Here is a 15,653-nt window from a genome sequence, read left to right as displayed (position 1 = left end):
TAGTACCTTTTCTTTGATTTCTCCTCTGTGCATTGCCCCACAAACATTTAGAAAAGAAGGAAGGACCCTGAGTGCTGGATAATGGGAGCCTAGTGGAGGGAGATGGAGCTGGTCCTGAGGAACCAACAGAGGGAGGTAGAGGCCCAGCAGAGCTGTAGCATTGAGTGATGAGCTGTGGGCTCAGGAGGGACTTGCTGGACTTGGAGAGTTATAGCTGACAGGAGCACAGGCTCTTCTAAGGAGTTTGAAACTCTTCATAGAATTCATATCATATTTTTGAGCGTTTGGCAGTGTTGCAGCAAGGGTGATAGAGGAGACCAGAATGACAGCAACCTCTTTGGGCAAGAGGCAGAAATGTGTTAAATGCTGAGGTGGACTTGAGAAGGAGAATCTGAAAGAACATCAGGAAATTTCCAGGTACCAAAGAGGATGCAATGAAACAGGTAAGTTGCTTTTTCCATAGAACTGACTTCTCTCACATGATCTGCTTTATGTTGTGGGTAGCTGTTCATCCCACATGATGGGGTCCACTGTCATTTTTAAGTATTTTTCCACTTCTACTTTACCCATGAACTGGTTGTTTTCATTCTCTTGTCTGCAGAGTGCCAAATTTAAAAATCTGAAATCATATTTAGTACCAAAATATGCTTCTCATCCTTACTGTGCCACAAGAGTTTTTAAAAAAAATAGTCACGAGAGCAGGTTGACTATATGTAGTTTTCAGTTCACTCAAAAGCTATTGGACATTAAACAATGCTACACTGGTCTCAGCAAGACTTTATTTGCAGAATAAGAACAAAATATACAGTATTTTCATATGAGAAAATATTTCTATAAAGATATGTAACCAGTACATGTAAATGAGAATATAAATATTACAAAATAACTTGCATTTATCTTTATTGCTTAATTTAACCCCTGACATGTTAGGTAACTGCTGCCCTGTGTTGGTACAGGCCTGCACATGATTATTGGTATTTCTGGACGTGCAAACAGAACTGCAATACGTGTGAATGATAAACACCAATGCTTAAAATTAAGTACAACTCCTAAAAAGTTTTTGTTTTGTTTTTTTTCAGAGCAAGGCTTGAAATTGTTTCACTGAGCTAAAACTGAGCTGTTTGGGCTAGTGGCTTTTAGGTATACGTTTCCTTAAAGTCTCATGTTTCATTGTCCTCTGTCTCACTTGATGCCTTCATCCTTCTATGGTTATGATGACCTTACATTTCTGCTAAAGATTTGAAGGCATCCTGTTTTTCTCATTAGCCTTAATCTGCAATTTTATGTATAATTGAAAAACTAAAAAACGTAATTAAAATCCTACATATTATATCTAATGTATAACATGCTTGAAGGAATGGCAAAATTGCACTTTATTTTACCAGAAGGAAAAAAAAAAGTTGGTAGATGGTCCAAACCAAGCATTTTATTCCTTTCTTCCTCAGAGATGAAATTTGCTGCTGTTAACTATCTCATTAATGCACCACTATGTCAGTGCATATCAATCTCAACCAGCTTCCACTGGGTGAAATCGTTGTATGTCCACTATATTGAGTTCTGCCACAATAAATTAATCTGCTTCAGTGCTATTGCAGTGTTGGGGCTCAGCTATGTAAGCAAGCAGCTGGTGTTTGCCTGGTTTGCAGCATCACAAGGGGTGAAGAGGAGGTGGCTTTGTAGGTGCCAAGATTCCTGTTGTAACATCCAGACCCAGCTGAGGATAGTATTGGTCTTTGTTGATTTTTGATATACTGTGGCCAGATTAACATGGTTAAATGGAGGGAAGGAGAATGGGTTCATATTCCATGAAATTAAATATAAACCAGGATCTAGATTGTCTTACAAGCAATCCTGAGCTAAAAAGTGCTTGTTTCAGCTTCATTTTTGAGCAGACAATGATATGTTTCTATTGTTTAACACTTTCAATATTTTGTGTTGGCCATTATGCATTTATGACTGCCTTACAAAACAATTCTTTTAGTACTATAAATTCAAACAGCAGGGTTTTGTGGAACTCTCCTGAAATACTCCTCCTAGGCAGCTTTCCTCATACCTGCAGGATGATGAAAAAGAAGACTGTCAGGACTACTGTGTTCACATTAAGTGTCATGTGTTGACTTATCCCCTGATGCAACTTCATATCAACGTTCATATTGTGTCCTCATGAACACAGATAGATATGAGCCTGGAGCCTGTTTGAAAACCAGGGAAGAAAAGCCAACTCCCCTTAATATTACATTGAGCTATAGTATTCTCATTCAGGCATTTTCAGGAAATAATTAATGCCCCATACTGGAAAGAGCATTAAAAATGTGAAAATGCTCTGCCATACAGCAAGAGTCAATAATGGTTTCTAAACCCTAGCAGCTGTAATGGACTGTAGTTAAAATATTTTTTAATTACAAAGACTGGAAATTGTAATTTAGAGAAGGTAGCCAAAATCAAGTACCTGGGAAGGTTTAGGGAAATATACATGCAGTTAGTAACAAGATCACTATTACCTGTTAGCCTGAATCTCTCAAGCAGAGGAATAAAACTGTGAAGTATGCTCCGAATTCGGTACACTAATGGTGAAAACACACACATTTTCAAGGTAAGTCAGATATAAAAATAATACACAAACAGTAAAAGCCAAACCCTGACACTAGCACTATTAAAGAACTAAGATTACTGTTTAAACAAAGTGTTTCTATGCTATCATTAACAGTGACAAGGGTGACTCCAGACAGAACCGTCCACAACATACCAAGCACAGCAGGCACAAGTCTAAGTAGCCTTTTTTCCTCAGTTCAAAAGCCATGACTTGCTGTTTCTTTCCTTTGAGAGCCCTATGGAGTGCCAAGAATCTCCATTTTATATAATTCTTAAGTAGCTGCCATCATCCGGGTTCTGCTGAGATCTGGTCCTCAGGGCACTCAGCTGCCTCTGTCCCGGGGGAACAAATGGCAGCCTGAGCGCACAGCACCTTAAAGGGCTTATCTGTGAAGACTGCCTTGCTGCTAAAATTGTATGTTGTCATGGCAACTTAGCATTCAGCCACTGCTGCAGAAAGAGGTGACTCAGGGTCTTGTGATCATTGAGAACGAAAAATGAGTCAACATCTCCCTTCAGCGTCACAGAGGCGCATTTGTCTCCCACTACAATGTGTAATGGTGAATTGCAGGACATCGAAGGGATGATTTAAAGGGTCTCAGCACTAGCCATGTTTTAGACTTGTGTGGTTAAGTGACTATGTGAACTTGTGTCCTTAGTGTTGGTACAGAGCTGGCTGCTGTAGATACTTACCTAGACCAAAGTATATCCCAGTGGTTTCCAGGGAGGCAAAGGTGATTAAACCAATTCCAAGAGAAATTGTCCAATCTAAGGCAAAGAAATAAGAGTTTGGCTTTGCTCATTTTCTGGCAAACACCACTTTATCCTTCTGCTGAAATCTTGCCTTACCTTTGTAGTAGTAGTAGCAAATTAGTAAAGCTCCAATTCCAAAGCAAAGAATGACAAAATGAAAAAACTCATCTGAAATACAGAGGGGAAATTAGGTCACAACTGCACACAAGGCTCCCCTAATACACATTAAGTTACAGTGTATCATTGAATAAACTGTACTTCAGTGAGAGATGTCTCATACACTAGATTCAACTGCAAAATGCACAAGTTGTGTGTTTTGTCATATGACAAGCCTTGGTGACCTTCACTGAGAAGGCTTGATGAACATCTACAAACTACTCATATTGGGGAAAAAAGAGTTTTGGAGCCATAGATCTTATTCTTGGTCTAAGGCTCTATGGGTTTCACCATCAGCTGAAATTAAAAAGAAAACAATTACCATCCTTTCGTATGCCCATCCACCGTACTGTCCAATGAGGGTGAATATTTTCGTTCTCATGTTCTACAAGAAAGAAATGTCTTTTATTGCCATGCAACTCTGAAATTAAAAGGTTTTATGTTTCTTTCCCTCTTTGTATACAACATTGATTCTCAGAGTGGAATATATTAAGAATTGTTCAGAGGAAAGAGATGTAAACCTTTCAGAAAGATCAAATTAGCAATTTTAAAATTGTTCCTCAAACTACTTTCCAAATAGCCTGTAGCAGCTGTAAAAAATAGCATCATTGGATAGTTGTATTAACAACACACAATTGCTTTTAAAGCACTCTGGGTCTTTTCTATTGAGTCTGGGGCAATCTAGTCTCAGAAATGCAGTAGGGAAGTAAAGCAGTAGTACAAGGGAGCTTCAGTTTGATTCTTGATGTCACAGCTACAGTAATGGATAGGAGTACTGTCGGTCTATCTACTGAAGTCTGATGTTGAAGTATTTCTGCGTCCCCCAAATTAAGAACTGCAGTAGCTGACCCTTATAGGTACCTAAATATATTGATAGAGGAAAAAAAGCATAAGAAACCAGCTCAATATTTTTAGAGGTCTAAATACAAGGCAAGGCTTTTTGCACTAGTCTTGTTGTGAGCAGAATTACCAAATTCTGTTTTCTCCAGTTGTCTCATTGAAAGTCAGAGTTGAGTATTTTATCAGATTTCTAATGACATGTTCAAAGTAGAAGGATTTTTTTGTTTGCTGAGTGCTTGAGAAGACCTCTAGGCAGTCTGCAGTGTATAAGGGAGTTGATTCACCACAAGTTTTAGATGCTGATTTCACTTGCATTAGGCTGTGCATCCAGGCAACCACTGCCTGGCAGTAAATTTCATTTTATCTAATGATGTAACAGGAGAGTAATGAAAAATAACCTCAAAACTCTAAAGTGAGCTACAAAATTCTGTCGTTGTGCTTCTGAACCATGTAGCAACTCAACTTTGCAGAAGAAATCTGTCTTGGGTTACCTGATACTGGACCCATTTTAGCTTTTGATTCTTTGAGAATTCTGGATTGATCAAGTTCTGGTTTGGGGACAAACTCAGTAATTTGATTATTAATGTTAACGTAGTATGGCATTTTGCTGACTTGCAATTGTTCCTCTGTCTGTGCATAGGAAGATCTATAGTCATAGAATTTATCAGAACATCAGTTCATACCTACCATGTGTTTGTTCTATATTACACTGCCTCCTAAAGGCAATAGTCCCACTGTAACTTTGTATCATGGAATGACTTGCAGTGTTCCTTTTATCACAGCATTACAAATGCATTTTAATATCTATTCTTAAATTTCTACTTTTTGTTTACAAAGTATCTAGGCAATAAGGAGCTGGTATAGCTACCATCACTAAGTAGAACTGAATACCAAAAGACAGCAGTCACAAGAAAAACTTGTTTGCTTGTTTGTATTTACCATCTGCAATTGAATCTTCTCTTCTGGTAATTTCTGAAAAGAAGCATAGTTTTATTACTTCTGATGGTAACAACTCTCACATGCTGTTTAACACCATTAGCAGGATTAGCAAGCAGGGTAAGTATTCTATTTTGTGACTTAGTTTAGACAAAACAATGCTAGAAAGTGCTAGGAAAGTGATGACGTTAAAAAGAAGCCGAAGAACAACTACCAGTAAAAACACCTATTTACAGTAATGCCAGGTGAAATAGCTGGGCAGTATGTGCCTGATGGTCTCTCTGTTAATATTTAATTGCTAAAACTGAAATTGGTACCAGGCAGAGCCAGAACCAAGAGCTATGTTTGCAAGTCGCCTAAACATTTCCAATACAGTAGACACGGTGTCCCACACTAGCTAAATATTTTCAGTGGCTTGGTCTAGTGTACTGAACTAATCTAGAACTGAAGCAACAAAGGCCAGGGTGAGAGGTGGGACATGCCAACTGGAAAATCACTGTGATCCCTTCTGCACCTGTGGGGAGAACAGTGTATTACATACACTCCTTGAGGTTTTATATAGCTCCTTGGTGACAGTTAACTCAAAAAATCTCCTCTAGGGATTATGCTGCAACTTGCACCTTCTTCCCAATTCTTTCCTCATCTGAAATGGTCCAAGTTACAACAGCTCTTCCCCACTTCACAGGAAAAAAATGGTTGAACAGGTCTCCTCTCAGAAAGACCAGTCTGCTTGGTTCTCTGCCTCTCCTAGCTAACAAAGGTAGAATTTGCCTGGGAGCGGGAGGGATGAGGTTGATAATTTGATCAAGCTATTGCAGATTTCCTCCTAGGGGCTCTTTACATCTATTCTGCTGCTGCTCAGTAGTTCCTGATAGAAAGCAACATGTCTTCAGAGTGTGGCAGTCTGTTCAAGCCTCTCAGCTGGCACTGTTTTTGTTTCCTATCACTTGGCCTTCAGCTAGCATCACTGTTGGAGTGTGCTCTGCACTCTGAGCAAACTGAGGGAGACTTTCAGAACTGAGTATCACCAGCTGCCAGAAACGAGGTTCCAGCTCCCGCACAATCTTGCATTCCCATTCAGCAGGGCGCAGAGGGCTGAAGGGAATACTGAAAACTGCCTCGCTGTCTTGAGCAAGACTGAAGGGTTGCCCAATAGCATTGCTGGGTTTTCCACTAAAAAGGATGACAACTCCTGTGAGCTGATCCTATGTCAGCAGGCCTACAAGAAAAAAAAAAAAAGGGGGGGTGGGGGAGCTAATCTGCTAGAACTCCTTTTTACAAATCACATGCTATCACAAGCTTGCAACAAAACATGTATACCATGCCCAGATATTCCACCAGGCTAACAGAAAACCTGATGGATTTACAGCCAAAAACTTATTTTTAATATACTAAGAATGTCAGAAAGAAAAAAATGCAGTTATAAGGTCTTATTGCCTGCAGGATGAGGTTATTATCTGGGAACACTTACCTGAATCTCTGTAGGGAACAACCTCTGATGGCATACCTAAAATATTATGTGAAGATGATATAGATTGATATCTGTAATGAATGTGCTTATCTTGCTGTCAGCCCTAACCCATGCAACCATACTGAAGCTAGTGGGGTTGTGTAGATGTGACAAGGGAGATACCAACTCCTACTCTTTAGGAACAGCAGGTCTGTTGTGGGTTATGCAGTTCAGTATCTAAGGGAAATATGGAGTATTAACCCCCCATATTTCATCTCAAACAATAGCTGGAGTCAGGAAGAATCAGATTCTTGTGAGACAAATCAGATCTCCTAATGTTAATTTAAATGAGCTGCTCTTATATCTGGGGTGAGATCAATTAAATATACAAATTAAATGATTAAACCCCTAAGTTGTTTTTTTTTTTTAATCCATGGTTCAATACCACAAGCTGATAGCTGTGTGTTGACACAACACCTCTCTTTATCTGCCTTGTACTTATATTCCAGTTTTTCCTTTGGAAGGAAAGGAAAAGCCTCAGCACTGAGATCCAAGGAGTGGTCCCAATCGATGACCTCCACTGTTTGCCAAGGGTGGAAAGCAAACCCTGTAAGTAGTGGCTGTGACAGATGCTTTCAAAAAGTCTTGTTGCATTTCAGTGGCAGCTGTCTGTGCAAACCCGGGCAGCAGCAGTTCTCCTACAATGGTAGATTTTGCTGTTGTGGTTCAATTGTAGCCGTAGGGCACAGTTAAGCAATGCCCTAGCTAGCTTCTTTTTGTAGGAAACACCTTTCCTACAGCCAGATTTTAACTGGTCATTTTCTTACGTCTAAAACTGCCTATGGAGTGTTCATGTACCTTTGTTTAGAAGTCAAACCATAGAATGCCAGAAATTATTCATTTTCTGTTTTACGTTGGTTGTCCCTAGGAAAAAAAAAAATAATGCTGTTGTCATTTTGTCCCACCTCCAAGTAATTGGCCTTCAGTCTTCTGTCTTCCTAAATCTTCCCCGTCACTGTCTGGATAGAGAAAGTGTTGTTTTTTTTTTTATCAGATTAAAGAAAAATGTGCCAGCAATATCAAAAATAACAGCACTATAGTCTTTTGCTCATAATATATGTATGGCTGTGAAATGTGTAAGTAAAAATGAAGGCTTTGAAATGCAAGCATCATTATTAGTTGCTTTTGCCTCACAGCTCTCTCTAAGCCTGGCTGAATAGGAGAAAAACAATAAAATCTGGTGATGGAATGAATTGTATAGAAAGGTGTAGCAAGAAACTTCTTATTTTAAACACAGATACATCACTAACACTGCTAACTAGTTTTAAATTTTTATTTCTAATTACAATTCATTTCTTTCTAATCGTCTTTTGGCTTTCTGTGACAGAATAAGCCAGTATCAACATATTAGCATTCTCTCTTCCATGTTGTGTATCATTTCCTTAGTCTCTGATTTTCCATGAATGAAATAGACTCATGGCAACCAAAACCATGACCTTTGATAACACTGTTCATGATTGCTATTAAGGAAAGAAATGCTAGGAAGTGGTTACAGCATTGTCAGCTACTGCTGTATGTTGAATATTATTGCTTCCTGCTGTAGCACAGGCTTTGGCTAGAACATAAACCCCATGAAGATCATAACAATTATGATCTTATATTTGGAAATGAATCTTGAAGCAGCTTTCAACATTTCTGAAACCCCCAACTTCCACAACAGCAGGAGGCAGCCACTATTTTGTTTATAAGGAATCTAGAGACAGTAATTATTTTGTCATCTATTTTGCAGTTTCTTACTTTTTTCTGAGTTACACAGAATTGCTACTGAATTGCTGCAAGTCTCCTGTGTGAATTTCCTTTGAACACATAATCAGACTAAAATATGTGTAAGGGAAAAATAAAATCCTTTTTACCTTGTGGATCTTCATCTACGGACTCATCGGATGAGTCGTCAGCCTTCTTATCCCCTTGTGAAAGCATGAGATTTCTTTCCAGTCTCTTTAGGAGTTTTAATTTCTCATCTGATGTGATAGGTAGAGAAAATATATACATATTTGAAACAATTACTTCCATTTTCTCTCTTTTACAATCATAGGCTACCAGTGTTTCAAGATGCTGTATTTAAAGGTTGTCTGTCAGGAAATTAGATTTATTTCAGCTGTGCTTTTCATACTACAAAGCATTACAAATGAAAACATCATGACACTGTTAAACTTTCTTAAATGGCTGCAGCAGGTGCCTATGGTCTCACATTCTAGGTTTTAATTTATTGATAATGCTACCCCGGTGAAATTTCCCACTCCCTGAAGCAACAGCATCTGCAGCTGAAAGGTGCTTTAGCTGAAGAATAGCTGCTCACCACTTCCTGGGCTACTTCTCCCTCCACCATTGTGATTTCTGTGGGGTTCCCTGGGGTTATGCCGCAGTACCAGCACCCTCTTGTGGCATAAAAGTAGAACTCTTGAAGTCAGTTAGGCCAGTTCACCTGGGAGGAGAAATTTGGAGGATGCTGACTCCTGGGCCAGGCAGTAAATTGCTCCTGGCTTGTGTGGCTGCAATTGTAGGTGATTCTTAGCAGCTTTATATTCACCTCTGTGCGTCTCTCCATTATTAGTTTGGACATACACAGTAACACAATTCCCCCCCAGCTGTTGGTGCAGCTAACTACAAGGGTGGGAAGGGGTCCCTGCCATGACTACCACTCCTGCTCTTTAACACATGCTCAAAACAAGGTTGTCCTCCAGGTTGTGCAGAGTCTACCCCTTCATGACCACATTTCAACATGGCAGAAACAGGAGAAGGAGATGTTTAGATGTAGAGCTTAGGGATATGGTTTAGTGGGGACTGTTAGTGTTAGGTTAGAGGTTGGACTCGGTGATCTTGAGGTTTCTTCCAAACTAGAAATTCTGTGATTCTGTGATTCCTTGAGACTGCCCAGTTAAATTTGGGGTCATCTTAAGTGAGTGCTGCTTTATGATGTATTAAAGACAATTAATGATACTATGAGCCCTGTGGAACTGCACTTAGTTTTTTAATGCACAACAGGGCAAATGAGAAGTGTAGCAGAAGCTGTTTGTATCTTGATGCCAGGCTCAGCACCCTGATTTGTATCTTCCATCTGCTCCTTTACTTAGTGCTGCACATCCTGCTAGGGAAATTTGCAACAATATTGACAGTATCTCAACTCTGATTTCTTACCACTGTGGAAGCTCAGAGAGGTCCAGACTGCCTTGGTAACTGTTCAGGCACAAAAGCGTGCTGCCCGTCACTAATCCAGTTAGGAAAAACTGGGGGACCACTTTAAGTCACAGAAATTTCTTAGGAATCATCACCCCAGACGAGGTTTCCTTTCTCTTTAAGTGAACAAGTTTGTTTTTATCTCCCCCCTTAAGAAATGAATTCAAACTAAAGTTCTGTCTATCTGTGGCTCCCATTATCACCATACCTGTGTTTTCTAGGATGTATTTCTAGACATTTTAATCTTTCACTAATAATCACTGCCAAGAATATATCAGTTTTGCAACTGGTGTCACGTCCCACAAGCACTGCAGTGATTTTAACAAACAGGTGAAGGGCAACCAGGTAGGGCTCACCGTTTCTCTTGGAACTGGGCAGCTGCTGATACACAGATGGGTTGGTACTCTTCAGCAAGAGGTAAAAAACAACCATTGCCCTGACGCCTTTTGTCTGTATGGCTTTCAAGCAGGCTGCACAGCCCCCAGGCAGGACACTGCATCTCTTGAGGAGCTGAGAGAAAGATGAGTAAATAGTAAATAGTCCTTCCAATAAAACACAGCATGTGTGAACAGATCCTGCTATGGAAATGAATGTAGCTCACTCCATCTGTGGGAAATGTTATCCGCCCCTGCTATATGAGGGGAAAGTCAGGAATAAAGGCTAAAGTCAAAGATGAGAAGAACACACACTGTGTCAACTGTGAAAGAACTGGGTTGTTCAATAGCTAACTATTTAAAGAGCTGGAGAAATACAGGTATAGGGCCTGAAAATGGACATGCAATCTCTACAGTATCTTACAGCAAAGCTCCTCTAACGGGCCTGCCTAGGAAAAAAGGGAGCTGGACAGGTCCTGAGGAATACATATAAAATCAGCTCTGCTGGAAAGTTATTTTTTCCATGTGGAAAACGATGAAGTGAAAGTCTAATTTATGTAAGTGCTCTTTTATGCCATTTAGTGTCTTTTATGCCATTTAGATATCTTTTTAAACATACCAGAAAATGGGCTTTATGTTCCTTCTCTCCAAAATATATCAGAGAAGTATATCTGTAGAACTATGCATTACAAAAAAAAAGAATGCACGTTTCTTCATTAACTTACATTGTTCTTTTCTTCAATATTCAGGATAGGTGGGTCAGTGGTGGCTAAACATTTTACAAGGGATTCCCAGAAAGACTGGTTCATTTTCTCATGATTCTCCAAGTAATCATCATCAGCAGTGAAAGCCCCCTGGAAAACGTCTGGAGGAAAAACAAGTAAGTTACTGCGCAGAAGTGGAAGTGGGTTGTGTGGTAGTGTTCCCCTCCAGCTCAGTGTAGGTGTGGTGACAGACAGACTCCACAGCATGTTGTCTTATAGGAAAGAGAGTAGTGCTGTATCACATAAAGCAATATGGTCTACCAGAAATTGGTAGAAAAATGTCAATAGTCCATACAAATGAGTGTGGTGCTGCTGCCTCCGTAAAAGAAGCAGGGGAAGTATTACTAACTATTTATGTAGCAGGCGTTTATCCTGATTATGCTATTTGACAAATAAGGAATTGAGGCACAATAATACAAAGGGATGGATACCTAAGGCCTAGGGTTTTCTACAGGGTAACGCCTAGGGTTAGGCGTTTAATGCACAGCAAAATCCCCTTCATGCATCTAAATTCACATAAGGATGTGGCAAGGTCAGATGAGAAGCCTGTGGAAAATGGACGTGCAATGGACAGGGAACTGACTGCTGGTCTGCTTGCAAGCAAGGAGAAGATGTATGGAGCATGTTTTCAGAACAAACTAGTCTCACTGACTCAGTCTAGCAAAAAATGTTGCATAGTGTAAATGAGCAGATGCTTTGACCTTGGCATGTTACCCTTACCTTGCTGTTCTTCAGTAAGTTCTGGGAATGGGCCATTCAAGTTCTCCATTGCTGTACCTGTTCCAAAGGGAAGAAAAAGCAGATGTTATTTCGAAACAGATCAGTCTGACCTTGTCTATTTTTCTGTCTTACACTTGATTTCCTGCAAACATCTCTATCTCTAGGCACTCAGTTTTGAAATCACTTGTTGCAGTGCAAGTTTCATGTCATGACTCATTTACCCTCCCAGGACCCATTCTCAAATCCTGAATGAGTCTTGCTGAGCTGGCCTTTGGTTGTTAAGAAAGAACAAAAGTCTCATCATCATGAGTAAAACCGAAAGAAGCCTGACTCGATCCTTCACTTTTTTTTTTTTTTAAACTACCAAGGTATCTAATTAACTTTTTGCCAATGATGTGAGTAACTTAATAGGCACTATTCCATTCACAAAACAGAACAATTATTTATTACGTCTGACATCTTCATACTTAAAATATGACAGTCAGGGAGAATAGTAAAAAATAGTTCATATGAGAAAACAGCAAGATTTTGAATTCTTGTCTCGCAGAAGACTTTGATACTTCAACGTCTGTTCTTCCCAATTGTCATGAAAGGAAATTTTGACTAATTTTAGATTTATGAATTGAAAATTAAGTGTCCATCCCAGCAAGTTTCTTGTTGACCATAGAAACAAAGTATTCTGACATCCCCAAAATGCAATGTTTCCTTTTCGTTTGCTAAACTCACCTTGGAAATTTTGTTTTGAAGCTGCTTTATTCTGATGATGTATTTTTTGTCGTGCTTGGGGTTCTGAACACAGTTGCCTCCACCTACTGTGGTCCAGGCATCCTGAACTAACTCCATCTCCCCATTTCAGCTATAACAGCTGTTATATTGAGAGATATGAAAGACTTTTCGCAAGCCTAAAACACAGTTTCCACTATGCAAGGCACAATAGGAAAATGCTGTGTGTACACCCTCACATTTTCTTACAGTATGGCTTTCGGGTCCATTCAACAAAACACTTTAAATCAACAAGTTTAAAAACAAAGTCTTTCCATTAAATTTTTCAGATGGAAAACTGATGTTTTTCTATGGGCAGTTTCAATTACCACCATCAATCATAAAAACATTCCAATACAAAATCTAAAACAGGTTCAGTTGATATCTTGAGAAGGGTGGCATAAAACACACAAAAACATCTTAATTTTCTAAATGGAACAGGTTGCTAGAGTGTTAGTTCTTAGACAGAGGACATCAAACACCAACAGATTCCAAAGTAGCCATAAAAGCCATCCCTTCTTTAGAACCAGGGCTGGGGTCTCCAATTTTTGGTATGTTTGCGATTGTGGGAGCTTCCTTCTTTCCTAGACTGCTAGTGTTTTTCAAATGAAGAGGTCCTTAGTTGGATACTCTTTTTAGCCATTGGTTTGCCATTTGGCTCTGGGAAAGCTTCATAACCTCTTCAATCACTTTAAAAGGCTAAGCCCAAAAAACTGCTTACCTACCTGCCAGGTGTACTGTGAGGAAACAAACACTTAATATTTTAAGGACACTTCAAAATTATTCCTAATGAGAAGTCTGTAAAAAACAACATTTGCAAGGGTAGATAATACCTTTTATTAAACCACCTAATATACCTGGAAAAACTTGTTTGGGTTTTTTTTGGAAAAACAAGCTTTGAACTCCATCCATTAATCTAATAAAAGTTATTACCTCTCCTACAAACCTTGCCTGACTGATAGCCTCCGCTGCCTGAGCTGTGGAGCAGCGCTGTGTGACAGTGGCTGGCACTGTAAGACTGTGAGCACCCGATAGAGAATGCAGGAAACTCATCTGTCCTCACTGTGTGGTGAAGCAACAGCTGATGCTGAAATACCGGAACCCAGCATACCACACCCTGGACAAACTCGTTCTCAGCCACACTACAAGGGACATAATTTCTGTGCAGTTATGTATCTCCAGAAATGTTTTTCAGCCTTTTTCAGTATCTTTCCTGCCTTCTTATTTAGTCAGCTTAAATGCTGTAAGTGTCTGCTTTTGTTCACTAGATCTGTTTGTGGACTGTGGGGTTGAAACACTAGGCCTAAAGGAACAAAATGACTTGCAGTATGAACACTGCCTTTATGACTATGAAGTGCATTTTGTATTTATAACTATCCATAGTTTTACTGTAGAGTGAGACTGAGGGGGATTGACTTAGGGGCTCTCAACATCTCGTTATGGCCACTTTCATTGGCACATTCAAGGCATGCTGCCCTTCCTGTGCCACAAGCCTCTCGTAGCGGCCGCCTCTCGCTGGCTTTGTGTCACCGCAAAGACAAAGGGAGGGGGTAGGCACTGACAGGTCTGTGCTGCCATACACAACGGAAGAGCAGATAACAACACCGAAGGCAGAGGAGGCATGGTCAGCTTCATGTGCTGCCAGACTGACTTCCAATAGAACTATTTGTTTGTTGACCCAAATGACATAACTGCCCAGCTGTACCCACAGCAGAAATGCATTTGGCTGGCAGACACGTGCATGCCCCTGTCTGGGCGGCTGGATGCCAGCTCTCTGCTCAGGCAGGTACCACCAGAGGGTCCGGGAGCAGCCACAGCCAGACGCAGGCTCCCCTTGTACACCTCCAGCATGCTGAGCCCAGCTGCCCACCACACTGTGGGACTGAGGGAGTCAGGTGCCTAATTTATGTTAGGCTGAGGGCAATTAATACCCCTGTGGCTCTTCTGGAAAGAAAATCAGATCTAAGGAAAGGAGAAGGCTTGCCATTTAATTATTGTGTGTATTAAAAGCAATGCAGTTGATTATACCTGACACCAAAAGCAGGATGATGGCACACCGTACTGGCCTTGCAGCCTGGCCACCAGCTCCCCGGGGAACACTGTGACCAACAGACCTCACCTGGCTTTCCCCAGAGCCCATGAGGAGTTAACTGCAGCGAGGTCTTTTTGACGAGTTAAGAGTAAAATTTGTGTGCAGCATCATGCTCCCTGATACCGAGAGAGAAAGTTATCTGCCAGATGCAACAACTTTTTTCTGTTTAATTGCTGAAATATAGGAGTGAAATTGTTCGCTGGGATAGCAGAAATTGTGACTACAATAACACAAGAACACCTCAAGACAAAGACCATCTAATACTAAAACTGTTCACTTTGAAACTACCCCTATAATTCCTTTTAAATTACATGCAGATACCAAATCCTGCTCAAGTTTGCTTTTGAACATCCACTCCCCCACACCAGTCCCACCAGACCCCACGCGGTACCCCTGTATGCCTCAGGCTGGTTCCATGGAAACTGGTGGCTGCGAGGCCTCAGCAGGTGAGCCCAAACCTCCTGTCCCTTCAGCCTGAAGCGGCTCCAGCCAGTGCCACCAGCGGGACACTGGTACGGGGACCCGACAGGCATCCCCACAACCTCTGGGGCCGTGCCCACTGTGCGCTCTGATCTCACCTGGCGTGTGCTTCTCCTGCAGCCCCAAGGGGAGACGGCGAACGCCTCAGAAACTGGATGAGCTGGTGCTTGTCCTCTGAGTAAAGTCAAAACGAGTCTCCTTGGCGTGAAACGGGTAAAAAGGGGAAGTGGGGGCAAGGATTGCCCAGAGGATTATATATATACGTATGTGTATATATATGTATATGTGTGTTTATAAATGTGCGTGTCTATATATGTGTGTGTCTATAATATATATTTGTGTATATATATGTAAGCATATGCGTGTGTATATATATATACATATATATATATATATATACACACACCCACGAGGGGCCTGTCCGGCAGCCCGCCCCAAGGCCGCCGAGGTGCGGGACAGCCCCGCCGCACGGCGCCTCAGGAGCCCGGCGCAGCTCC

At 40.8% G+C, this 15,653-nt stretch overlaps 1 protein-coding gene across 2 annotated transcripts; it reads right to left on the bottom strand.

Annotated features, from left to right (window-relative positions):
• Nucleotides 1-765: 765 nt before the first annotated feature.
• Nucleotides 766-15,624, bottom strand: TMEM40 (transmembrane protein 40). 2 transcript variants are annotated; one of them, XM_013099065.5, is made up of 13 exons: nt 15,255-15,624; nt 11,823-11,879; nt 11,064-11,203; nt 10,321-10,474; nt 8,641-8,748; nt 7,693-7,746; nt 6,749-6,784; nt 5,281-5,313; nt 3,824-3,886; nt 3,442-3,513; nt 3,286-3,360; nt 2,502-2,564; nt 766-2,053 (listed from the first exon to the last, which is right to left on the bottom strand). In XM_013099065.5, the coding sequence occupies exons 2-13, from the start codon at nt 11,869-11,871 to the stop codon at nt 2,034-2,036; spliced, it is 867 nt and encodes a 288-aa protein (XP_012954519.3). In that variant the 5' UTR covers nt 11,872-11,879; nt 15,255-15,624; the 3' UTR covers nt 766-2,033. The 2 variants fall into 2 exon arrangements, with proteins under 2 accessions (XP_012954519.3, XP_012954520.3); XM_013099066.5 differs by lacking the exon at nt 6,749-6,784 and having other exon boundaries at nt 15,255-15,620.
• Between the last annotated feature and the right edge of the window lie 29 nt (nt 15,625-15,653).

The sequence above is a fragment of the Anas platyrhynchos genome, chromosome 13, assembly GCF_047663525.1.
Source record: "Anas platyrhynchos isolate ZD024472 breed Pekin duck chromosome 13, IASCAAS_PekinDuck_T2T, whole genome shotgun sequence".
Lineage (NCBI taxonomy): Eukaryota > Metazoa > Chordata > Aves > Anseriformes > Anatidae > Anas > Anas platyrhynchos.
This window is presented reverse-complemented; position numbering and strand designations above follow the sequence as displayed.